This window comes from Salmo salar, chromosome 16 (assembly GCF_965601325.2).
Source record: "Salmo salar chromosome 16, fSalSal1, whole genome shotgun sequence".
Taxonomy (NCBI): domain Eukaryota; kingdom Metazoa; phylum Chordata; class Actinopteri; order Salmoniformes; family Salmonidae; genus Salmo; species Salmo salar.
This window is the reverse complement of record NC_138306.1, coordinates 15,511,800-15,539,024: the sequence shown is the minus strand read 5'-3', so window position 1 is coordinate 15,539,024 and position 27,225 is coordinate 15,511,800. Positions and strand designations below refer to the sequence as shown.

At 45.3% G+C, this 27,225-nt stretch overlaps 2 protein-coding genes across 4 annotated transcripts in view; both read left to right on the top strand.

Moving 5' to 3' along the window:
- Positions 1–18,547, top strand: part of bicd1a (BICD cargo adaptor 1a) — a 115,420-nt gene extending 96,873 nt beyond the window's left edge. The window contains exons 2-9 of one of the 3 annotated variants that reach the window (XM_014147939.3): positions 1,606–1,818; positions 6,651–6,803; positions 8,231–8,710; positions 11,144–12,307; positions 12,612–12,763; positions 13,008–13,221; positions 17,008–17,093; positions 17,912–18,547. In XM_014147939.3, the coding sequence (XP_014003414.1) occupies positions 1,606–1,818; positions 6,651–6,803; positions 8,231–8,710; positions 11,144–12,307; positions 12,612–12,763; positions 13,008–13,221; positions 17,008–17,093; positions 17,912–18,014 (2,565 nt within the window). In that variant the 3' untranslated portion in view covers positions 18,015–18,547. Of the gene's footprint in view, positions 1–1,605; positions 1,819–6,650; positions 6,804–8,230; positions 8,711–11,143; positions 12,308–12,611; positions 12,764–13,007; positions 13,997–17,007; positions 17,094–17,911 lie in introns of those variants that run through there. The other 2 variants (XM_014147940.3, XM_014147937.3) reach the window with 2 other exon arrangements.
- A 4,046-nt stretch (positions 18,548–22,593) lies between these two features.
- The window catches only part of fgd4a (FYVE, RhoGEF and PH domain containing 4a), a 110,139-nt gene continuing 105,507 nt past the window's right edge, over positions 22,594–27,225 (top strand). The window contains exon 1 of the mRNA XM_014147948.3: positions 22,594–22,983. Within this exon, the coding sequence (XP_014003423.3) occupies positions 22,860–22,983 (124 nt within the window). The 5' untranslated portion in view covers positions 22,594–22,859. The remainder of the gene's footprint in view (positions 22,984–27,225) is intronic.

The following is a 27,225-nucleotide window of genomic DNA, read 5'->3' as shown; positions in this document are numbered from 1 at the left end:
CAATTTAAAAGTTCCTCTGCACCTCCTATAGAATGTACTTAAAAGACGGTGTCTTGTCTCAGAGTAAGCCCTTCATTGAGGCCTCTTCAGGTGCTAACTCTCATCATAGACATGTTCTGGCTAAGACCTGCTGGGGGATATGGTGGTGCGTGCTATACAGTGAGCCATTGAGTGTCGCAGAAGCTGTGCACGTGCGTGTGCGCGTGCCTGTGCCTGTAGGAGCCTGCAAAGCAACATTTCTGTGCAAGTAGACAAAAAGTACAATCTCATCTAATCTCATTTCATACTCTAATCTTCTACACTTGACCTTGCATTACATAGATTCTGTGGGAAGATAAGCCATAATGTAAATAAGTAGAAAGTGTTCATTCTCATCTCATGGGACCTATAGGTAACTGCTTAGAATAAAGGAAACACCAACATAAAGTGTCTTAATAGGGCGTTGGACCACCACGAGCCAGAACTGCTTCAATGCACCTTGGCATAGATTCTAGAAGTGTCTGGAACTCTATTGGAGAGATGCAAGACCGTTCATCCACAAGAAGATTCCGTAATTTGGTGTTTTGTTGGTGGTGGTGGAAAACGCTGTCTCAGGCGCCGCTCCAGAATCTCCCATAAGTGTTCAATTGGGTTGAGATCTGATGACTGAGACAGCCATGGCATATGGTTTACATTGTTTTCATGCTCATCAAACCATTCAGTGACCTCTCGTGCCCTGTGGATGGGGGCATCCTATGGGGGCATAGCCAAAATAATGGCCTGCCCAGCATTTTTATACATGACCCTAAGCATGATGGGATGTTAATTGCTTAATAGCTCAGGAACCACACCTGTTTGGAAGCACCTGCTTTCAATACACTTTGTATCCCTCATTTACTGAAGTGTTTTCTTTATTATTTTCTATATTACTTGTAGATTGTAGCCTATACATTAGGGCACAGGTGCAGAAACGCTTTGCAACGTAAATAAAAATGAGCATTTCTTATTGGACAAGGCTAGGTAATCCCTCTCTATTTCAGTCTGTTTCCTTCAGTTTGGTTCCTAATGAATGCAACCCTGGTGCTGTAGAGGTAGCCTTTACAGGTGTGAACAGGATCCACCTTTCCAACATGGCCGGTATCCAGGGGTCATTGGCTGAGTGGTTTCTGCTGTTGTTGATCACTGCTGTGATCACCTCAATCAAGCATAAAGCCAGGATTCCTTTGTCATGACAAGTCAGCTCGGAGCGCTGTGTGAAAACCTGTGTCAGGAGAATGGGGACACTGTGTCTATTGATCTGAGACAGGGGCTGAAATATCATCGCACAATACCCTTGATGCCAAGAGGGACAACCCTGTAGCTTGTAGGTGATAAGAATGGCCCTGGTGGGACATAGTCTTCTCCATAACCATATCCAAAGTGTATAAGATTTTTTGCCATTAAAAGTGTGGACTGAACTGGCTACTTGAGTGCTGCTGGTTTCAGATCATTACTACCACTACCATTGTGCCCTTGAGCAAGGCACTTAACCGCGGCTAACCCTCTGCCTCTCCAAGACCAATTTACGTTCTAATCAAGTACTGTATCTATTCTTTATTCTAATCTATTCCCTCTATGTCTCCCCAGGCGTTTGGCCAGGCCTACTCCAACCAGCGTAAAGTCGCGGAGGACGGCGAGAGCAACGAGGAGTCACTGCTGCAGGAGTCAGCGTCTAAGGAGGCCTACTACATGGGCCGGCTGCTGGAGATGCAGACAGAGCTGAAGCTGAGCCGCTCGGTGGCGTCCAACGCGTCCAACGAGAGCGAGAGGCTCAACGCCGTCCTGCAGGAGCACAGCGAAGTAGCGACCTTTGACCGCCGATGTCACTTACTCACACCTCAGACTAGTGTCAGGCTGTAATACAGTTTGAGCTGGAGCGTGGTTTCACTTTTACACTGTGGGCTACTGTGAATCCGCAGTATGATCTTCTATACACAATGTAGCCTGTAGCCGGTGCTGTAATGTCCCACATTTAGATTTGTAGATTAACATGAGGTGCATCTTGCTTGTCTTCATTTCTTCCCTACTGATCTGTTTTATTGGTGGGGCTGTTTGTGTCAAATTCTGTGTTAGATACAGTAGCGGTCACAGGGCCACTCTGAAGAGTGGATAGGGGTCATGCAGAGTGTTTGTGTGTTTGTGTGTGTGTGTGTGTGTGTGTGTGTGTGTGTGTGTGTGTGTGTGTGTGTGTGTGTGTGTGTGTGTGTGTGTGTGTGTGTGTGTGTGTGTGTGCGTGTGCGTAAGCGTACATGCTTATGTGTGTGCGTGGTGCATGCCTGTGTGTGTTGGTGTATGTGTGCGAGGGAGGGAGGGGGGGGTGGGAGGGAGGGTGGGAGGGAGGGGGGGTTATGTGCGTGTCAGCAGTCGCAGAGGGGTTTGGGCCGGGGTCAGACGCTGCTGCGGCCACGACCCTATTGTGGAGGGCAAATCCTGTGCTAAGCTAGGGAATAAGAGAAATGCCCTGAGCTCGGCACATGTGCGTCCCCGAGTGAGCCGGGCTGCTCTCCCATCACACAGCGCAGGGCAGACACAGCGCAGGGCAGACACAGCGCAGGGCAGACACAGCGCAGGGCAGACACAGCGCAGGGCAGACACAGCGCAGGGCAGACTGTACCCTCCCAGCCTGGGAGCCGCAGCAGTTCATTCACTAGTTAGATTAGCTGCTCCACACGCTGTTGGCAGGGACCGCTTATCATGCCAAGCTTTCCAGAAATGTCAGTCCAGTTATTGTGATTCAAATCTTTGTGAAAGCTCAGTATAATCTGTCTCGGATGTGTAAGATTATAAATAACATAGCCAATTAACAAAGTCTAAAACATATTGAAAGATTACATAGGCTAGACATGTAATTGGGCCAGAAACCATTGGTACTGCCCTATGAAAAGCCTCCTAATGAATGAAAGGATATTCTGGCTGTTGCTCTTTAAAACGACTGGCCCCTCAGCCTCCCGTTTTTACTGTGCCTAGTTTAATCAAGCAAATCCACTGTCTCTGCCTCCTCTGACCAGGGCAGCCCTTGGCTCTTTGATGATCTGTTGGTTAGCCTGTTGCCTTGCTGTCTAGACATCATTTGCCTGTGCGGCGCATATCAATTAGAAGCCTGTCCCTTTTTTTTTTATGCGGGACACAGATGCTGCAGCTACACAAGGGGCTTCATTTGTCTCTAACTGCGTCTAATCAGCTGCTTTCATGTAGATTCCAAACAGCTTCTGTATCAGCAGTATTTGCATCTAGGAAAACCAATGGAAGGCAGTGAAGAAATTGTTTTTCTAGGCTTGGAGGCTAAAGGATAAAGACTAGGTTAATAGTAGGCTCTGTGTATTATACGGTTCGTAAACGGAATAAGCTCTGTCTGGCCTGTCGCTAGTTGTTAACCTGCATTGTTGAACTGAATCCTGGCCCTGATGTAGAATGGGCTACGGTGTTGTCCTTTACCATTGTGGCTGTGTTGTGCCGGTGTTTGACGGTACACTGGCCTTGACCTGATTCTGTGGTGGTGTGGAGTAGCCTCTGATAGACCCCAGCCTCTATAGACCCTCACTGGTAGATCATTCGCCAGTACTCCCCCTGGACTTAGTCCTTATGCCCTGCTTTGTGACGAATATGTAGTGAGAGAACACTGACCGTTAGCAACCCTCAGGGGTCATATACAATGAACAGTAATGTCACAGAGTTAGTTTATTAGCTGTTTTTCCCAAATGTATTTTTGCCATTCTATTGTCTTCTTCGTAAGTTGCCTCGAGGTAGCAACAGGGGGAAGTGCTGCATCGCGTTGAGTATAGTGTGTCTCGAGGTGGGTGGGTGGTTTGTCTTCTGGAAGGAATAACAAGAGGAGATAAAGTTCTCTGATATCTATGTGGTGTTCTTTTCTTCTTTTTGTGTGAATCTTGGCGTTGACATCCATATGAAAACGCGGAGCTTTCGCTGCTGAGGCTCATCTTCCCGACTTGTAACCGATTCCCCAGATTTATGACATTTTCGGGTCACTACTAGAATTTCTCCCACCTAATATATCATCTGATCCACCACAGCATGTTCAGATCTCTATGGCTGCTGCCTCTGTTCTCTGCGATTGGCCCCCCCCAAAAAACGATCTTGCCGCCAAGGAGAGTGCTGAATCTTTGCTTTTTACTCAAGGGGGGGCAATTTGTTTGACAGAGTCTCAGTCTGATTATCATCAACACAACAGAGGAGATACTGTGTGCGTGTGCGTGGCCTATTTAGATTTGGTGCATTAAAGATAGACAAGAGGCCAGGTATCTGGACTGGACTTATAGATCTAGTAGAACAAAGGCATCTGATATTACTGCATCCAGGAGTTTCAGAACATGCAGCAAAGTGCCACTGATTCACATACTATGGTGCCAACACAGAGACAAAGTAGTGCTGACACATGCCAGACTGTTTTAGTTCATGTTTCGACACATAGACATTCATACTGTAGTTAATATACAGTAATTACGTCATGTTGTAACTGCCCAGTAAAGATGCGGTAGTTTGCCGGCCAGCAGGGGATCTACACATAGTCAAACGATTCTAGGTGATTTAAACATGTTTTGTGAATGATTCTACAGTATGTACAGTGAGGGGAAAAAGTATTTGATCCCCTGCTGATTTTGTAAGTTTGCCCACTGACAAAGAAATGATCGGTCTATAATTTTAATGGTAAAACGCATGTCAAAAATGTTATAAAATGATTTGTATTTTAATGAGGGAAATAAGTATTTGACCCCTCTGCAAAACATGACTTAGTACTTGGTGGCAAAACCCTTGTTGGCAATCACAGAGGTCAGACGTTTCTTGTAGTTGGCCACCAGGTTTGCACACATCTCAGGAGGGATTTTGTCCCACTCCTCTTTGCAGATCTTCTCCAAGTCATTAAGGTTTCGAGGCTGACGTTTGGCAACTCGAACCTTCAGCTCCCTCCACAGATTTTCTATGGGATTAAGGTCTGGAGACTGGCTAGGCCACTCCAGGACCTTAATGTGCTTCTTCTTGAGCCACTCCTTTGTTGCCTTGGCCGTGTGTTTTGGGTAATTGTCATGCTGGAATACCCATCCACGACCTATTGTCAATGCCCTGGCTAAGGGAAGGAGGTTCTCACCCAAGATTTGACGGTACATGGCCCCGTCCATCGTCCCTTTGATGCGGTGAAGTTGTCCTGTCCCCTTAGCAGAAAATCACCCCCAAAGCATAATGTTTCCACCTCCATGTTTGACGGTGGGGATGGTGTTCTTGGGGTTATAGGCAGCATTCCTCCTCCTCCAAACACGGCGAGTTGAGTTGATGCCAAAGAGCTCCATTTTGGTCTCATCTTACCACAACACTTTCATCCAGTTGTCCTCTGAATCATTCAGATGTTCATTGGCAAACTTCAGACGGGCATGTATATGTGCTTTCTTGAGCAGGGGGACCTTGCGGGCGCTGCAGGATTTCAGTCCTTCACGGCGTAGTGTGTTACCAATTGTTTTCTTGGTGACTATGGTCCCAGCTGCCTTGAGATCATTGACAAGATCCTCCTGTGTAGTTCTGGGCTGATTCCTCACCATTCTCATGATCATTGCAACTCCACGAGGTGAGATCTTGCGTGGAGCCCCAGGCCGAGGGAGATTGAGAGTTCTTTTGTGTTTCTTCCATTTGCGAATAATCGCACCAACTGTTGTCACCTTCTCACCAAGCTGCTTGGCGATGGTCTTGTAGCCCATTCCAGCCTTGTGTAGGTCTACAATCTTGTCCCTGACATCCTTGGAGAGCACTTTGGTCTTGGCCATGGTGGAGAGTTTGGAATCTGATTGATTGATTGATTCTGTGGACAGGTGTCTTTTATACAGGTAACAAGCTGAGATGAGGAGCACTCCCTTTAAGAGTGTGCTCCTAATCTCAGCTTGTTACCTGTATAAAACATTTACATTACATTTAAGTCATTTAGCAGACGCTCTTATCCAGAGCGACTTACAAAATGGTGCATTCACCTTATGATATCCAGTGGAACAACCACTTTACAATAGTGCATCTAAATCTTTTAAGGGGGGGGGGGGGGGTTAGAAGGATTACTTTATCCTATCCTAGGTATTCCTTAAAGAGGTGGGGTTTCAGGTGTCTCCGGAAGGTGGTGATTGACTCCGCTGTCCTGGCGTCGTGAGGGAGCTTGTTCCACCATTGGGGTGCCAGAGCAGCGAACAGTTTTGACTGGGCTGAGCGGGAAGTGTGCTTCCTCAGAGGTAGGGGGGCCAGCAGGCCAGTGGTGGATGAACGCAGTGCCCTTGTTTGGGTGTAGGGCCTGATCAGAGCCTGAAGGTATGGAGACATATATAAAAGACACCTGGGAGCCAGAAATCTTTCTAATTGAGAGGGGGTCAAATACTTATTTCCCTCATTAAAATGCAAATCAATTTATAACATTTTTGACATGCGTTTTTCTGGATATTTTTGTTGTTATTCTGTCTCTCACTGTTCAAATAAACCTACCATTAAAATTATAGACTGATCAGTTCTTTGTCAGTGGGCAAACGTACAAAATCAGCAGGGGATCAAATACTTTTTCCCCTCACTGTACTTGATGTGTTGAACTGTTTGCAGATTAGGACCTGACTTTGCCTCACTTTCCTTCTCTCGCTCCTCTCTACTCCTAGAGTAATGAGATGCTGGAGTTGCAGCGGAGCCGGATGAGGGAGGAGATCAGGGAGTGTAAATTCAGAGAGGCCCGTCTCCTACAGGACTACACCGAGCTGGAGGAGGAGAACATCACCCTGCAGAAACTAGTGTCCACACTCAAACAGAACCAGGTCAGCATCAACACCATTACTGTTATGGTTTAGTGCACACACAGTACAGACAGCCACGCCTGTCTCTCAGTCATTACTGTTATGGTTTAGTGCACACACAGTACAGACAGCCACGCCTGTCTCTCAGTCATTACTGTTATGGTTTAGTGCACACACAGTACAGACAGCCACGCCTGTCTCTCAGTCATTACTGTTATGGTTTAGTGCACACACAGTACAGACAGCCACGCCTGTCTCTCAGCCATTACCGTTATTGTTTACCTTGCACAGTCATCAATACATCTTAAAAATGACTCATACACAGTCATAGCAAATTATGTTACTCAAATGTTGAATCAACTCATCCAAGTTCCTTATTGTCTGACCTTAAAGAGGCAATCAGCAGTTGCTACATCTATTTTGACATATAAATTAATGATATATATATCCATTGATTCTTGAGGAATATAACCTATAAATGCCTCATGAGCTCAGTTCAACTGTCACACTCCATAAGAACCCAGAATATAAACTTGTTTTACTACAATGTTTGTTAACAAACTCTTTATAGCCTCAAAACCTGGTTAAAACAGTGAATTTGATATCATGGATGGTCAGTCATTGCATCCATAGCTCTGGCTATGAATTTGAGAGTGGCTACATATCCCTCAGCTTTTTACTGAAACGGGGGTGGGGATAACGATTGGTTAGTGTTTGATCTGCTGATTGTGGCTTTAAAACTACTAACAATGTATATGACTTATTATCCCTGTCATCCATCTGTGTCATTCCTGTCTGTGTGTCATCTATCTGTGTCCTGTCTGTCTGTGTGTCATCTATCTGTGTCCTTTCTGTCTGTGTGTCATCTATCTGTGTCCTGTCTGTCTGTGTGTCATCCATCTGTGTCCTTTCTGTCTGTGTGTCATCTGTCTGTGTCCGTTCTGTCTGTGTGTCATCCATCTGTGTTCTTTCTGTCTGTGTGTTCTATATCTGTGTCCTTTCTGTCTGTGTGTTCTCTATCTGTGTCCTTTCTGTCTGTGTGTTCTCTATCTGTGTCCTTTCTGTCTGTGTGTTCTCTATCTGTGTCATTTCTATCTGTGTGTTCTCTATCTGTGTCCTTTCTATCTGTGTGTTCTCTATCTGTGTCCTTTCTGTCTGTGTTCTCTATATGTGTGTTCTCTATCTGTGTCCTTTCTATCTGTGTGTTCTCTATCTGTGTCCTTTCTGTCTGTGTGTTCTCTATGTGTGTCCTTTCTGTCTGTGTTCTTTATCTGTGTCCTTTCTGTCTGTGTGTTCTCTATCTGTGTCCTTTCTGTCTGTGTGTTCTCTATCTGTGTCCTTTCTGTCTGTGTGTTCTCTATCTGTGTCCTTTCTGTCTGTGTGTTCTCTATCTGTGTGTCCCTTTTCCTCCTGTGCTCTGTCTGTCCCCTGCTCCCCGTCTCCCCCAGGTGGAGTATGAGGGTCTGAAGCATGAGATCAAGGTTCTGGAGGAGGAGACGGTGCTGCTGAACAGCCAGCTGGAGGATGCTCTGCGTCTGAAGGACATCTCTCAGTCCCAGCTAGAGGAGGCCCTGGATGCCCTGAAGATCGAGAGGGAGCAGAAGAACAGCCTGAGGAAGGAGCTGGCCCACCACATCACCCTCAGCGACAGTGTATACGGGGCCGGAGCCCACCTGGCTCTCACCGCCACGGTCGACGGGCTCAAGTTTGCCACAGAAGAGGTCGGGAGTAATGGTACAGCCATGCCCAATGGCACCAATGGGAAGGAGGATAGCAATAGCGACTGTAACGGCCACCTGGGACTGGTTAAGGTGAATGGCGACTACCGGCTGCCCAGGAAGGGGGAAGGGCTGCACGGTCCTGTGTCAGACCTCTTCAGCGAGCTCAACCTGTCTGAGATACAGAAACTCAAACAGCAGCTCCTTCAGGTGGGTCTCTAGTCTAGCTGAATCATAGTGGGTTCTTCTCACTACTTTGTCTGAGTGATTGTTAGCCTGGTCCCAGATCTGTTTGTGCTGTCTTGCCACCTCTTATGGTCGTTGTCAGGTAAAAATGACCATAGGAGTTGGCCAGACAGCCCAAGCAGATCTTGCACCAGGCTGGGTGATTGTTGTGACACTACGTGAATGTCCTTGGGAGGTTGTACCTAGGTCTTTGTTGTTACCAGGGAGTCTTTTAATCCCTTCCATCCGACCACCTTCCTCATTTGCTCTGAGCACATCAATGTGGTTTACTTAGAGAGACAAAACCAGCGATTTGGCCTGCACACCTAATGCGTTAGAGCATGGTTATGGACCCCCTCTGTCCACAGCACATTTCATTAGGGAATGGGAGTGTCGGCATTCAGATTAGACAACCGAACCACCTGCCTCTTTCATCACACTACTGCAGGCAGCAGCCAACCAATCACAAGGTGGTGACATTTTGAGAACAAGACAACAACAAAAAAAGCCTGTCAGATGTCGTCCATCTTTTATTATCTAGCAGACCATAAGTCTGTGACCACGCTCCGTATGATTTACCAATGACTAGTTTCAGAGCTGTTTTGGTCTTTCTGTAGTCTTCCGTCTCAAGAGGGCCATTGGGGCTCATTTGGCAGATTTTGGGGACATGTAGGGATGTTGGCAGACAGGGGAAAGTAGAACGGCAGAGCGGTGGCGTGGAGGAGTGTACGGCGTCTGCCGTGGGGAGGCCTGTCAGGGCGATTAGTGTCAGACCGAGCAGGGCAGCGGATCCAGAGGAGGGAGAGAGACGGGCTGCTGGGACAGAGCAGTACTACTACGCTCCTTAGAGAATCCCTCACAGGGAAAGGAGAGAACACAGAGGGACAACACACATATGCACAGGGAGGATACACAGGACAACACACACATGCTGTACATACAGTACATACAGGTAACTGCCAAAATAAAGGAAACACGTGAGTAAATGAGAGATACAACGTAGATTGAAAGCAGGTACTTACATACAGGTGTGGTTAATAAAGCAATTAACATCCCATAATGCTTAGGGTCTTGTATAAAAATGCCCAGTTGCCCATTATTTAGGCTACCATGGCTAGAACAAGAGATCTAAGTGACTTTGAAAGAGGGGTCTCAAAGAAGAATAGGTGTGTGTGTGTGCGTGCGTGCGTGCGTGTGCTCGTGCGCCTCTCAGTTAACAGATCTCAACCCAATTGAACACTTATGGGAGATTCTGGAGCGGCGCCTGAGACAGCGTTTTCCACCACCACCAACAAAACACCAAATGATGGAATTTCTCATGGATGAATGGTGTCTCATCCCTCTAATAGAGTTCCAGACACTATGAATCTATGCCAAGGTCCACACTTGTTTCTCTTGCTGAGGTCAATGGGGAAATGAATGATTTGTGGATGCAAAATGTATCACTAGAAGTTTGAATTTGTCTTCAAATGGATGTCCCCTCTTGGATTAATCAAGGTTCCATTAAGTCCCTGAAGTAAACAACACCAGGCTCTTAATTGCTTTCAGGAGAGGGCGGTTTTAATTTGTTATCCTCACTGTGTTGTAATTTAGATCTGTTTCCATCAAGCATTACATTAGATTTACTCAATTTATCTCAGATAGCAGACATGTAAAATACAATATAAACATTTGTCATAAAAGTATGGTATAAAAGTGGTTTGTTAATTATTCCTTACAATATCCACTGAGATGCATGTGTTTTAGTCTACAGTCTACAGTCTATGGGTGAAAAATGAAAGATCTGATGCCATGACTGCATACAGATCAATGGATAAATGCTATGAATGGACCTACAGATTGTGCTTTGCCTGTGTTGTGATTTCTCTTTATCTCTGTCTGTAAAGTGTACATCCTACACACACACACACAATAGTCAGACAGGGTTATTTATTGGACTAGCTAGTAGGTACTGTACTGCTGAACCCATTGACATTTGTTTCCCTGGGCATCCTCCCATTGGGGATCAATAAGGTTTCAAAGCCTCAGCACAGGGTGGACTGGATGACTGACACGCTCCTCTGACCAAAAAGACATTAAACAGCACTTGAGTTCAATTACTGGAATCTCATGCAGGGGGGTTATGCTTAATCTGTGACAAGCAAGCTGTGATACATCGTACTTCACTGCCATATGCCTCAACAGCCTTGTACTGTACCTAGGAAGTGCAATGACATCAGTATTTCCGCGACTCTCTTTCAGTATAATGGACCTGACCGTTTATACACTATCATTCAGTGTTGTGAGTTTTTAATTGACCGTACTGTTCCTGAACTTAGTGAAGCACACTGTTAAGTGAACCTCAGAACTTTGTGTCTGTGGTAATGCTGGTATGGTCTGAGTGGTCCTCACCCTGCAGTATGTCCTCCCGACCTCTAGGTGGAGCGTGAGAAGTCCAGCCTCCTCATGAACCTGCAGGAGGCCCAGACCCAGCTGCAGCACACGCAGGGCGCCCTGACAGAGCAGCACGAGTGTGTCCACCGCCTCACCGAGCGAGTCAACGCTATGAAGCGCCTCCACAGTGACAAGGAGATGGCCGACGCCCAGGAGTCCGAGACGCACGACGGGTTGCCCGCGCCCGGTCGCCACGACTACGTGGTGAACATCCACGGGATGGAGATTCTGGAGTGTAAGTACAAGGTGGCGGTAACCGAGGTGATCGACCTAAAGGCGGAGCTAAAAGCTCTGAAGGAGAAATCTAACCATTGTGTGGAGGGCCAGGGGGAGGAGTGGAGCAGCAGCGATGGGAAGGTCCAAGCTCTGGACGAGCAGGTCAACCGGCTGGAGAAGAGCTGCCGCGAGGCCTGTGATAAGGTGGCGCGTTTGGAGGCGGAACTACAGGCGGCGACGGGCGTGGCCACGGAGAGCCACGGCATGCTGAACACGGCGCAGGACGAGCTGGTGACATTCAGCGAGGAGCTGGCCCAGCTCTACCACCACGTGTGTCTCTGCAACAATGAGACGCCCAACCGCGTCATGCTGGACTACTACCGCCAGAGCCGCAACACCCGCAGCGGCAGCCTCAAGGGCTCCGAGGACCCCCGGGCACTACTCTCCCCCCGCCTGGCTAGACGCCTCGCCGCCGTGAACGCCGGGCTCTCAGAGTCCCCCCGGAGCCCCATGGACTCACCCTCCAAAGACCCCCCCAGTGGGGACAACGGGACAACAGGGAGGGAGTCCCCAGCAACAGGCAGTCAGGGGAACCCCACCCGCACCCCCATTGGCTCCCCGGTCATCAACAGCTCCAACGGCTCTCCCTCCTCCTCTTCCGTCCCTCCCGAGGCAGGCGGAGACCTGCGTAAGGAGCCCATGAACATCTACAACCTGAACGCCATCATCAAGGACCAGATCAAACACCTGCAGAGGGCCGTGGACCGCTCCCTCCAGCTGTCTCGACAGAGGGCAGCCGCCCGAGAGCTGGCCCCCTTGTTCGACAAGGACAAGGAGGCCTGCATGGAGGAAATCCTCAAGCTCAAGTCCCTCCTCAGCACCAAGAGGGAGCAGATTGCCACGCTCAGGCTGGTGCTCAAAGCCAACAAACAGGTGAGAAGAGCAGAGAACAGAGTACCTAGCCTAGTTCCAGATTTGTTTGTGCTGTCTCGCCAATGACCGTAGGAGTTTGGCGACAGCACAAACAGATCTGGGACTAGGCTAGGGCTGAGTACCTGGGAAAGTCATCACACTGTTCTCAGCATTATCCAACAGGTTTGATCAGTGTTCCTTTGCATATTGCATTAGGTTTGCCCTATTTTTTGTTGGCGATATAAAGTGGCTAATATACACCGTTTATAATCTGATAACATGAAAGTAACTACACAATTAACCCTGACCCCACTCTCTATTCCAGACTGCAGAGGGGGCGCTGGCTAATCTAAAGAGCAAGTATGAGAATGAGAAGTGCATGGTGACAGAGACCATGATGAAGCTGAGGAACGAGCTGAAGGCTCTGAAGGAGGACGCCGCCACCTTCTCCTCTCTCAGGGCCATGTTCGCCACCAGGTGAGTGGCATTCTGGGATCTCATGCAGCCAGTTACAACACCGATGTGTAAGACTGTGCAAAGACGATGAGTTTAACCTCTGGTAAATCTCACTGTTTTGAGAGTGCATTCCACGGCTTAGACAAGGGTGTTTCTTAGTTTATTGACTTAGTGTCGTCTCTCTCTCTCTCTCTCTCTCTCTCTCTCTCTCTCTCTCTCTCTCTCTCTCTCTCTCTCTCTCTCTCTCTCTCTCTCTCTCTCCTAGGTGTGATGAGTATGTGACTCAGCTGGATGAGATGCAGAGACAGCTGGCTGCAGCGGAGGATGAGAAGAAGACCCTGAACTCCCTGCTCCGGATGGCCATCCAACAGAAGCTGGCCCTGACCCAGCGTCTGGAGGACCTGGAGTTTGACCACGAGCAGACCCGGGACCGCGGCCGCGGCGCCAAGGTGCCCAAGATCAAGAGCAGCCCACACAAAGTAAGTCGAAGAGCCGCCCTCACAGCTCCCCCCAGCCCCACCATGATACACAGCCCTTATTCCACCAGCTCCCACCCCTTCAACACCTCCCTGACCCTCTGTAGCCCTCCCTCCCTGGAGCTGCCCCAGTCCTCCAACCCCTGGTCGGCCTCAGACGGAGGCACTTCCCAGACCTCATCCCTGGTCTCCTCTCTGCCTCCCCTGGGTCACCCCCAGTGGTCCCTGGGCACTCAGACCTTCATCATTGACCCAGAGTCGCTGAGTTTAGAGTGCTGTCGACTCGTTAACAGTCGAGACTCCAGTCCGCACTCTCCTAGCTCCGCCCCCGTGTCTCCTTACCGCTCACCCATTCCTAAGACTTGGCAACACTTGTCGCCGGGGTCGGTGAGAACTCGTACCCAAAAAGACGCGCCTCGCCCCTCTGCTCTGGTCACATCTCCCAGCAACCCAGTCCCTCACGCCTACAGTTCCAAGATGCCCTAGCCCTAGTCCAAGGGGGTGGGTGGGACACAGAGAGGAGGACAGACTGGTTTCCTGTTTCCAGTGTCTGGCTTGACCTATGACTATGCAGTACTGTGACATTCTTCTCAGGAATTGGCTATGAGAAGGACCCCAACACAGCTTGTTCCATCTGCAGACAATACTCAAGTCTGTTTATAGTTTTGTGCTCATTTCTGTAAATGAAGGGATTTAGGGAAGAAATGAAATATATGTTAGAAATATACCAGTAAATGTGACATTTCTATGACAAATAAAGTTGAGTTTTAGTAACTTTTCTGGGGATTTGTTATGTTTAATGAGCTAAGATGGAGTGAAGGATACTTCTACATTTTGGGGATATTTGATTCCGTATAACATAATTGTTTATTTCCTCTCTTGGCACATAAACTGTAAGCTTTTAGTGTAGAAGTGAAGTGCTGTAGCCTAGTCCTCATATCATACAACCTAATTATTGTCCACTATTTTTCATTGTTAGGCAATTGAATTCGCCTGTTGTTGTCATTGCCTATGTTAACTTTTCACTTTGTATAATCAAAGTCTGTTTGTAGTCAATATACGCATTGCTTTTTCCAACCATCCATAAACTGCACAGAGCTACACTGTGACTCTGTTCTGTGGGTCTCATTGGGCGCCACCCAGTGGATGATTTACACAGTTGAAACACATACACTAATATCTATTGGAATTCCTCAGTCTATCCCAGGGAATGCAGACCCGCAAGCAACTCGGGCCCGCGTCCCCATCAAAGTCACTTATCTCTGGTCTATCTATCCCTATGAATGTTTGGCACAGAAAATATAAAACCTTGTTGGAATCTTTGTTTGTATAGCAGAGAAAGGCACCGTATCTATTCCTCTATGGTAGGCTTCTTTACTATGTAGGCTGCCTTACAGTACCTCTCTGACACAGTCTATAAATGAAACAATTTTGATGACTCTGCAAATCATATTATAATTCAGGTCATCAAAATAGATGCGGTAAAGAGGTCAATGGAACTTGACCAAAACAATGGAATTGCCATGGAAAACGCGTGGGGAAAGATCCAGGGTCTCCTCATTGTATTTCACACTATGTTGAGGTAAAAATCGGAGTATAATGCTTGTATGGATGTCAACCCCAACACATGTCATCGTTACCAATCAACTGCGTTACAGTTAAAAACAGCGTTGACTGACATCAACGATTTCTGTATGATAGCTACATGTATGCTACGAGCTCATACAAACGGGAGTTAGCATTTAGCAGTCACTTCTTCTAAACCTGAAGAGGGACAACTTCTACATGTTATGCAGCAAAAACAGCCAAATATATCCAAATTGGACTTAAGTAACCACATTGTGGGCTGTTACAATACATAAATCATGACGGATTTGACGAATATCCACTTTGTTAAATCAGATTTGTTGAATGTGGGCCAATCTGGTCAACATTGACTCCTTTACTGCGTCTATGATTTTAAGGAATCATTCTAGTTTGCATTCCCCATGGTTGATTAACATGTTCAAGCCATGATAATAACATGAATCTTGAATTGTCATCAAATCTGGAGCAAAAAGCATTTGACAGAAATCCCTTTCACAAGTCTACAGAGATGGACTGGCTAAACAAGCTCTACCTGATTTCACAGCCCTATTCAGTTCCACAATCAATTGCCCCTTCTATACACTATAATACGTACAGAATACTATAGCTTGACTTCATTGTGTCCTTAGAGTCTATTATTAATATAGAAAACCAAGTGTGTGTGTGTGTGTGTGTGTGTGTGTGTGTGTGTGTGTGTGTGTGTGTGTGTGTGTGTGTGTGTGTGTGTGTGTGTGTGTGTGTGTGTGTGTGTGTGTGTGTGTGTGTGTGAGAGAGAGAGAAACTGAGTGATCGATCTATGATGCTTTTTCTGTCAATGTTGATAGCTTTTTGTTGTGGCATGCATGTGACTTTGATCAGTCAGATCCAATAGGAAGTATATATGGTTTATATGCAGATATACCATTCAGAGCAGCATGGAAACCAGTGTGATCTCCTCTCTGTGACACTCTAACCACCTACCCAGACCTACTACACTGATAAAGCATCCTGAAAATAACACCCTGAAAATAACACCCTGAAAATAACACCCTGAAAAGAACACCCTGAAAATAAAAGCAGTTCAAAGCAACCCTATGCACATGCCATGTAGTGCCAGCAGATGGAAGTGTCTTAACAATTCCCAATGAGTCATTCCTGTCAAATGCTGTTTGGCCCTCATGTCCCTACCTTGGATAACAAGTTAAATTACACTGACCTCTCTGTGGTTATTGGCTTTTGGCTACTACAATGGTCAAATGTTTTTATAGACACAATCTGAGGTGAAGAATGTCCATGTACATTCAGGTCCAATCCCTATAGGATAACATGGGTTGCACTTTGACTCTATAAAATAAGGAACCCAAGACTGCAGGGTCATTCATTCATTAATGTGTTACAATTGTGTATATGCTGCTTCATTTTTAGCCCATAGGCTTACATGAGCAGCAGTTAATTGCTCAGTGTGACAGTCGCCATTCGGTTTTTGTTTGTTTGTATGTCTCTTTTTGGTGCAGCACAGAAAACTACAGTACTGGATTTGAAACTGTGCGTAAATGTTCTATGTGTGTCTGTGTTTTTCCCCTTAGTAGTGCTGTCCATCCACCTGGAACGATGGACAGAGGAATGCCTTGTCAGTTGGGTCAGATGAGGCTGGTTTTGAATAACGAGCAGTCTTTCAGTGATACACAAGTACTTTATTGGCCTTGGAAAATGGAACAGAGAGCTCTCTTTCTCCCTCTATCTCTCTCTCTGACTCTTTCTCTTTCTCTCTCTCTCTCTCATAGAAACATAAACAACTTCTCTCACACAATATTAACTACTGTGGTATGTCAGTCAGACTGTAGAAAGAATTAATCATTTACTTTCTAGGCAAATAAATCATAATAAAAAACTTAAGAGTGCATAGATTGTATTAACTCGAATTAACTGTTTACAGTAAGATATTAACTTACAGAATGTGATATTCCAGTAAAATGAAAGTGATTACAAGCATGATTACTAAAAGCATAATTACTACACCATCATGCTCTAATGTTATACTCTGAAAGAGCAAAAGGTTTCATGACTGACGTCCTCTCCTTGGACATGTTGAGTTATTACATGATGAGGCCAGTGTGTCTCTCTGTCCCTTACAAGTCTTTCCTCCTGTCTTGTGCACCCATATCTTTGTCTGTCCCACTAACCCTGACCGTCACCACTCTGTATATCTGTCTAATTTATCAGTTTCTTGTAGATTGTCAGCAGCCTGCTTCCTCTGCCTCAGTATCGCCACTCTCCCCACAACTTAGGAGAGTCTCCCTAGTCCGCAGGTAACGTCCTAGAGGCCTGAGCTCTACATCTCCTCCTGTCTCTTTCCGCTTCTCTCACTCACACTCCTTGTGACTTGGGCCTGCAGGATACGCACGGCATGCCCCGCACGGCATGCCCCGCACGGCTGGTTCTTAAGACACAGACATTAATTCATACTCACACTACTATACTGTACTTGTTTGATCAAACACATTACATAACAGGCATCTAGTCACACACACAGAAGCCTGAGCTTAAGAAAGTCATTAAGGCGTAAAGACTTGTGTATTTTTACTCTGACTCACAGCACATAGAGTAAAAGGGTGAGGCGTTGGTGTTTATGACACGGCTACACAGAAACTGTATTACTTAGGATAAGGGCTATAATTAGTGTTAGCACCAGTAATACTCTGCTTCGTCTACTTAACGCAGATCATCTACTTCTACTTAGATCAATTTCCTACAGAACTAACTCAGTTCATCTCACTACAATCCGAAACCAGCCCCCTACAACCCACCCATACAGTAGACCTCATTGCCTCTGAATCATCCCTACAGGCATATAAGTAACTGATGTCCTGTCTACTATTCCTTCTCTTGGTCATAGTGTTGTTTGAGCAAGTCAACTCTCCTCCCCAAATATTTTAATGTGCTTCCCCTCTCCTGAAATTTGAACAATTTCCATCTCTGTTGTTTTTGGGAACAGTTTTGTCCCTCCCATTTGTTTGTTTGTTAATTTCTGAGCACTTTATAGCACCATACATGTCCTTTTTACTTTTTTCCCTGTTCTCCACTCCTCTCTTGCTCTTTTCTCTTCTCCCTCCCGTCTTCCTTGCAGTCCGAGTCCTAACATTGTGACGGCCCTCCAGGAGGACCAGACACCAACCTTCTCCAGCAGGTTCCCCTCAATGGCCCAGCAGCCTCACCCCCAAGGCCCCTAGGATTCGAGCACCCACACCCATGGACCCGGCCCTCACGGACGCACACAGAACTAAGGACACCTGTCTCCCATCTCCCTCAACTTGGCACCCCATCCTGGTGCCTAGTCTTTGTGTCCCCTCAGCAAGCCCCTCCTCCACAGACTACACTTTCTCCCGGTTGGTGAGGTTACAGAGCAAGTTCGGGATGCACTACTCCTCATTGGTTGGGCTGGAATAACATCACATCCAGTCCACAAGAGAGAGACTGGAGGACCGGACAGCAGTGCAAACACCAGAGTGACAAATTGACTTAAACAATGTCCTGTATCTGTATGATTATTTATTATCTATTTAGCTGACTTATCTATTTAACTGATTATTTATTGATTTGTGTCTGTTCATCCATTTATTCATTTGAATTTTCATGTGATATCGTCTGATTGTTTGTTGGTCATTCTTTGAAACTGGAATTCAAGATGTGTATTATTGCTGTGGTACTTGGACTTAAATAATGAGGATTGATTTAGCTCACATTCATTAAACTATGGCTGTTATGTCCTTATTGCAATCTTTAAAAAAAGAAAAAAATCGATAGAACAAAAACCTCTTTCCCAATTGAATATAACAAGGTTTTGGATGGTCTATATCCTACAAGTGTAGCCAAACATGTTCCGTCAATAACAACGTTTCCTTTTGGTGACGTGAAAGGCTTACAAACTTGCCTAGAAGAAAAAGAAACGCACACCTATTAAGGCGAGGTGCTGGCTAGCGGAGTAGAAAACTTGAAAATAAGGGAGAGCCGCACACTCTAGGAGCTCAGATGCAAAAATGTAATATCCAACGTTTCAACACAGCTTGGCTGTTGAAACGTTGGATATTACATTTTTGCATCTGAGCTCCTAGAGTGTGCGGCTCTCCCTTATTTTCAAGTTACAAACTTGCCTAACAGACTAGACAGAATATTAGACGTAAACGCATTTGTTTGTAAGCATAATCTCTACATGTGTAAGTGGTTCTGTCTTTTCTACATGGTCGTGTTAAAAATTGAATGGAAGTGATATTGCATTACAAGGATAATGTTTGATGAGATGGGCGTTCTTGATTTCAACGACCAATCTAACGTAACTACACTTGAGATGCTTGTTTTTATACAACTTTCCTGCAAGGCATAAAGATTATATTTTTTACTTTATTTATTATTATTTTTTTACTGCTGTTACTGCTGAGGTGATTGGTTATGTTTGTCATGTAGTTGAGATCGTACTTGACATAGAGACTCCGAGACTAAGGTAGGAGATGAGGAAGTGAGGTCTAGGTCTGTAGGCCTGGATGTGGTCCTTTTGAATTGCACAGGTTCACTTGACTTGACCATGACATGTGTGACATGACAACCCTCGGTTTTGTTTTTAGACAGTTCAGATAACACATTTCCCCATGTTTCTGTCGAAGGACATTCGAATTAGCTCGTCTTAAGCTTCATGTTGTTTATTTATAAGGGATCGCTTGTTTTCACTCTGTCTAACCCAAAAGAAATGACAGTAATTAAATCTCATGCTGGGGCATTTTAACGGGGTATGGACTAAATAGGTTCAAACAAAAGGTAAGCTACTCTCTCCTCCAAACATCCTTCTTTACAAGCACAATTAGGACTATCCATTGAAGCAATAACACTGTACATGACTTCGTTTATATTTGGTTGGATGCTCTGTCAGATCCAATGACTGTGGTGAGATCTCTGTCCAGGCATTTCTCTTCCAGTTAACAGAGCCATAAATATCTCTACTCTGCCGGATGTAATAACGTCACACTAACCAGCTAAATGAAAACAGGGATAAATCCCAAAGGCTTCCAGGATATTGGGTGTGTTTTGTGAGTCATCCCAACACCTTCAGATACATTTGCATTGAGGTTTGGTGATCTGGTGAAACAGACATTGTTTTTCTTTGTTGAAACATTAATTCAAGGTGAGCCTAGAACCAAACTGTCTGATTCATTTACCTGATTCACATTCTCTCTCTCTCTCTTTTAAATCAAATAATGATTATGTCTTATGTTTGACTAATCAGGTTTATTGAGGGGCAATCTGAACATCTAGTGTCTTATGGATGTGAGCCAGAGGCATTGAGACAGATTTTTCTTACAGTTCTACATTAATTGAATCACAACATATGGGTGGATTCTGGTATTCTGGTAAGATGTGTATAGTAGCCATAAAGGACATTCACCCTTAGAATCCACACAATAAGTACAGGTGAAAGCATGTTCAATTGCAGTGGAGAATGGGTATGCTACTTCTGTACTGTATACATGTTTACATTGATTTGATTTCTGTCTATGTTTGTGGAATCACTTCTTTTTATTCTAAAACCCCTCGGTGGAACAGTAGAGTATGAAAAAAATGTGTGAGGTCAAATCAAACCAAATTTATTTATATAGCCCTTCTTATAACAGCACATGGCCAAGATGTTCAAATGTTCATAAATGACCAGCATGGTCAAATAATAATAATCATAGTAGTTGTCGAGGGTGCAACAAGTCAGGAACACAAGAGTAAGGTCCAAAGCTAGTCTAGTGTACGACTGGTGTCAATCTATGGAGAAACATTTACGCTACTGCCTTGGTTCTCTTACAGGTTAACTTTATCAGTGGAAGACTGTGATACAGAGGGCAGTGTTAGAAGCCGGTAACATGCCCCCCCCCCCCAAACAAAGTTGAGGAACTTTTATTTTTAAAAGGCATCCGCTGCTTGGAACGTGAAGCCAAGAATACTTGCTAGCTACAGAATTACTTGCACAATCACTGTCTTAGTCTTCATGATAGGGTCAGCAAGGTAGCAATGTGCCAGCAATCAAGATGAGAGAAAAAAGAGGACTTGGGAGTTTTGTTCAAAGGAGAGCAAAGGACTGTAAGTAAAGTTCTTGGCAACTGCACGCACACCACCCCTGGAAAACTAGCTGGCAAATTTGAGTTGTTCCAGCTTAGTTGTCTTTAACTTCATCACAGTGATTATGGGTCATAAAGGACTGTTCCATATGTTAAGACGTTGTATGGTGCTATTATGATCATGGCAGGGGAGTGACAGCCATGCACAGACAGACAGGCAGAGAGGGAAAGAGAACGAGAAGCAACAAACCAACAGGTAAGATAGTTTGAAGTACCTCTCCAAGCCAGTAGAGCTCCTAGATTGATGATCTGTCATAGTGTGAATGAATCTCAATTATCTTATATGATTGATGAAATGATAGCATCTTAAGTCTAGAGGGTGTATTGCATGTGTTATCTTTATGCAGGTGAGAGGCAGCTGTGATGTTTTATTGTTGATAATTGTGTAGAGTGGAGATTGATTTATTTAAGTTTGACCTTTCACGCCTACCTTTTTTTTGTATTATGCTGGTTATTATTACAGTATAATAACTGTATTATAAGTTGAACATATTACATTAAGTTTCAAACCATACAGTATGTAGAGCAGCAGTAGTAACAACCTGACATAGGGGAAGTGAGAAAAATACTAGGAAATTAATCATACAGTAGCCAAGAAAGAGTACAAAATGGTTGTTTAATTTAACAATCACACTGGTATTCAGTATAGTATGAATGGCCATGGCCCTATGACTGGTTGGACTGTACGAAGTGCCGTCTGCAAGACCCCCCTTGGCCTTGTAAATTTGCCCATTTCTAAGTTAAGATTTCTCAAAAGTTACTTGAAGTGAACATTTAAAACCTTGTTTTTTTTTTAGAGGGCATGCCCCTATAGCAAAATGTGTCCCCCCCAATTGTCAGTTGCTCCTACTCCCCTGATGCAGTGCCCTGGAATCTTAACTGAGGTTTAGAAACCCAAACCGATAAAGATAAAGGGACAGAAAGACAGCAATATACTGTTTTGGGTTGTCTTGTTAATATTTCTTACTGCGCTTAAAACAGTGTAACATCTGTTTCAATAGAAAATAAAACAACTGTCTTGGACTGATATAGGACGTTTGTGCTTCGCCGAGTCTTTTTTTCTCAATTATGATAATGATAACCTTATGTCATCCTTCTCATAACAGTTTGCATGTCTTTGAAAATATCACCCTATCATCATGGCTGTTTATTAGGCTACAATCAGTAACACAACCCTGCCCGTCTTCACATACATTTGATACTGCCATCCCACATTGTTTATGAAAATGTATAACACTGCAAAATATATCGTAACCCTAAAGATCTTTATTTATTAAATGCATTTTAAGTTATGCATTTTAAATGCATTTTAAGTCAGTAACACTTTTAGAATATTGAGGTCATATGAAAACATTGTCCAACCTAATGTCCAGGGACAGAAAGTCACATTAGAAAAAAGAAAGGCACGAGAGATTGTATGCAAAACACCTTCCAGGTTCTGTGCTTTATTTTTTAAATACCCGCCCAAAGCTACAGTATTTTCATATTGCAATATTGATCCCTTTTAAGTGAAATGATTCTGGTTCCCTTTCTAAAGGGGGAGAGATGGTTCCTCCAATGAGAGCAACAGTGAAACAGGGCGGGGTTTGAAACAATCTGCTCCAACTCCAAGGTGATTGTACAGAGATAAGCGGACCAGATAATGATGTTGACCCAGAAAGGCAGAGCAGAGCGCACTCATAGCTCAATAACGTTGGACCTGGTTTAACAGTAGCATTTATTGTGGCACATATACGGGAAAATAAACTTGCCACGTGATTTTTCAAGACGTTTTTTTGTTTCATTTAGCTGTGAATGATAAATTGGATTTATGAGTTCTTTGACATGGAATGGAATTTTTCTGTAATTTGTTGACGGTCAGTTTCACATTTGAATGCGTGATTAATGATACCGATAGAGCTGCTCGCGCTGTGAATCTTTTCGATGTTGGAAAGGTCATCGGAGGATAAGGGCATGGACGAGTTCAGACGGGTCGCATTCCGGAGGAAGTCCCGAACTTTAGACAAGTCGGACATGGAGCCCAAGAAATGGAGCCCAGGGATTACAGGTGAGTGACTACCGAACCGGTGGCAGTGCCTAGGTGGTGTAAAAGCTGTGTCACGCAAGGGGCCAAAAACTCTGGTCCTTAGGTTTGGGTGCAGACAGTGTGGATTGTAATATTTCGTGTAACATGTAATAATGTGTATATAACACTATAGTATTGTCCTGATACTGTGGTGAGGTCTCCTATAATGGCTATTCCATGGTGATCCGTTTTACTGTTGTGCATGTTCACATAGCAACTAAAATAGATAGTGTTGCCTTGCTTCACAGTCGACTACTGTAACAATCATATCTCCTTAGTTGTATTTAGGGACAGATCGACATTTACTGGGGGGGGGGGGGGGGGGGGGGTCCAAAATAGGGGAGGGTTGTCATTCTTTTTTTTTTTCGGTGGGGAGGGTTTTTGGGGTTTTGAGGGGCATATGAGAGGGTAGTGCGTTTTTCCCTGCTAGTTTTCCCTAAAAACAATGGCTTGACTTACTTTTGATATTACCCTAATAAAGTTTAGAAACGTTTGTGAAGGTTTGATGTGGTGTGACGATTATTAAGCTTTAGCTGCTGCTGGCCTATGATATGAAGGCAGTGTGCAACGGCGCGCCAACTGACTCCGACAGTTGAACTTGTGAGGAAGACTGTTTCAGGCCTACCAGAGTTACTCCTATAATCTAACAATATAATGCTTATCTTTCTACAAAATATTTGGATAGAACATGTATGACATCTTCTGTACGTCTATATCTGTATAGTAGACGCAGTAGCCATCTGACATAAAGTAATGAAAGTCAGTGTGTCATGCCACCTGCGTATCTCTATCTCTCTGGAGTCTAAGTTTCTCTTCCTTTATAAACCACTGTTCCCTGGGCGCGGATGATGTGGACGTTGATTAAGGCAGCCCCTCGCACCTCTCTGATTCAGAGGGGTCGGGTTAAATGCAGAAGACACATTTCAGTTGAATGCATTCAGTTGTACATCTAACTAGGTATCCTTTTTCCCCTATTGATTTTGGAGTTGAAAACACAAACCATGATATTGAAGTGCCCCGACGTTGGTATGCTCTGTGTATTGGTTGTGTGGTACATTGGCACAGAAACCTGTTGGTGGAAAATTCATTGCATATATTTTATATAATTATAAATATGGCATCAACATGTTGAAAATCTGAATTCCTCCTAGCTGATCACTGTCTGCAGCCAGCTCTGATCGTAGTGTAATGAAACAGGCATGGAGAGGGAGCTCGTCTGTGGTGGTCGGCGAACCCTCAACATTCTGGCCCGTAGCCCTGCGTGGCATCGACTGTGCCACAAAAGCATGCTGAAGTGGCAAAGTCAATATCCATGTTTCTAAACACAGGGTCGCTACAGTTATTTGTGGTCGTAAACATTATTTGGAGTTAATTCTATGAGGGGAGAGGGTGTTACATTTATTTTACTGTAGAAGGGGAGGGACATGTGAAAATATTTTTTACTTTGGGGGGGGTCGCATTTTTTTGTTATGACACCTTGAGTTGGACCAGCCCCCCCCCCCCCCCCCCCCCCCCCCCCCCCCCCCCCCCCCCCCCCCCCCAGTACATTTTGATCTGTCCCTTACTGCTTCACATACCTTTTTTTGTCATTGGGTGAACATGATCTATTGAGCCATTGTGAAAGTATGTAATGGCCAACACACCTGTAGTTTACATAGTGAAGATTGCATTGCACATAGTGAAGATTGCATTGTACTAGACTGCCGAACAGTCAGGTAGGAAGTGGGAGGTTGCAGACAAGCCCTAACCTGTTGTGTAATTACCTCAATGCCTCAAGGGACAGAATATTTTTCTACTTCAGTAAAGAACAACATGCCAACTTTTCACTTGATATGTCAATTCATAGCACATATACAAAAGTTGGTTGCCTATCTAATACCCTGTCCCCTCCTCCACTTCTTTCTCCCTCGATCTCCCCCCTATTCCTCCTTTTCAACCGTTGACTAATGTTCCTTCTTTCTGTTACTGGGAGTCCTGGTCAGGGCAGGTGGAGCTGGGGTCTTACAGCTGTGACTGAGGGGTTCTGGGCTTTGCCTTGAACTGAGGGAATAGAAAGGAATCCCCCAGTGACTGACTGTGAGGAACCATGTTGTAAACACACAATACAGTGTTGTGCCTGGGCATGCCACAGAGAGAGAGAGAGGTGGAACACTGACATGGCCCAGTCTTATCTCTTCCAGCCTGGGGAGATTAACGGTGGTTTTGCAAACGACATGGAGCACAGCAAATATTTTATTAAAAGCAGAGGCAACTGTAGCCTTCCAACCTGCTGATTAAGGAAAACTTTGCCTTTGGGCAATGTCACCTCCAGGATAGAGTGGTGAGGTGACCGTTTAAGACTGTGTCTGTACAAACAGAAATAGCCAAATCAGATGTCACTTAATTAAACCAAGTGGGGTGAGCCAGCAGATGCTATAAGAGGTGAGGTAATACTGTAGGGTTCATGAGTCACCTCAAGGGGCTTCTCCTCTGGACCACAGTCACCTGCTGCTCTATAGGTATACTCATGTGACTATCTTGGACCATATGCAGACCAACAGGATGAAACATTGACTATACATCTGGGAGAGTCTTCATTTTGTTTTCATTTTACCTGGCATCTATATCGGTACTGTATATTACTGTATATTACACCTACTGTATATCACCTTACCTATTTAGATATCTGTACATCAGTGATTTCCCCCTGTATTCTCAAATGGAACGACTGCCCAAACATTAGACTTATCTCATCATGTTAACCCAGTACAGTACAAATACACTATATATACACTGCTAAAAAAAATAAAGGGAACACTAAAATAACACATCCTAGATCTGAATGAATGAAATAATCTTATTAACTACTTTTTTCTTTACATAGTTGAATGTGCTGACAACAAAATCACACAAAAATAATCAATGGAAATCCAATTTATCAACCGATGGAGGTCTGGATTTGGAGTCACACTCAAAATGAAAGTGGAAAACCACACTACAGGCTGATCCAACTTTGATGTAATGTCCTTAAAACAAGTCAAAATGAGGCTCAGTAGTGTGTGTGGCCTCCACGTGCCTGTATGACCTCCCTACAACCCCTGGGCATGCTCCTGATGAGGTGGCGGATGGTCTCCTGAGGGATCTCCTCCCAGACCTGGACTAAAGCATCTGCCAACTCTTGGACAGTCTGTGGTGCAACGTGGCGTTGGTGGATGGAGCGAGACATGATGTCCCAGATGTGCTCAATTGGATTCAGGTCTGGGGAACGGGCGGGCCAGTCCATAGCATCAATGCCTTCCTCTTGCAGGAACTGCTGACACACTCCAGCCACATGAGGTCTAGCATTGTCTTGCATTAGGAGGAACCCAGGGCCAACCGCACCAGCATATGGTCTCACAAGGGGTCTGAGGATCTCATCTTGGTACCTAATGGCAGTCAGGCTACCTCTGGCGAGCACATGGAGGGCTGTGCGGCCCCCCAAAGAAATGCCACCCCACACCATGACTGACCCGCCGCCAAACCGGTCATGCTGGAGGATGTTGCAGGCAGAAGAACGTTCTCCACGGCGTCTCCAGACTGTCACGTCTGTCACATGTGCTCAGTGTGAACCTGCTTTCATCTGTGAAGAGCACAGGGCGCCAGTGGCGAATTTGCCAATCTTGGTGTTCTCGGGCAAATGCCAAATGTCCTGCACGGTGTTGGGCTGTAAGCACAACCCCCACCTGTGGATGTCGGGCCCTCATACCACCCTCATGGAGTCTGTTTCTGACCGTTTGAGCAGACACATGCACATTTGTGGCCTGCTGGAGGTCATTTTCCAGGGCTCTGGCAGTGCTCCTCCTTGCACAAAGGCGGAGGTAGCGGTCCTGCTGCTGGGTTGTTGCCCTCCTACGGCCTCCTCCACGTCTCCTGATGTACTGGCCTGTCTCCTGGTAGCGCCTCCATGCTCTGGACACTACGCTGACAGACACAGCAAACCTTCTTGCCACAGCTCGCATTGATGTGCCATCCTGGATGAGCTGCACTACCTGAGCCACTTGTGTGGGTTGTAGACTCCGTCTCATGCTACCACAAGAGTGAAAGCACCGGCAGCATTCAAAAGAGACCAAAACATCAGCCAGGAAGCATAGGAACTGAGAAGTGGTCTGTGGTTACCACCTGCAGAACCACTCCTTTATTGGGGGGTGTCTTGCTAATTGCCTATAATTTCCACCTGTTGTCTATTCCATTTGCACAACAGCATGT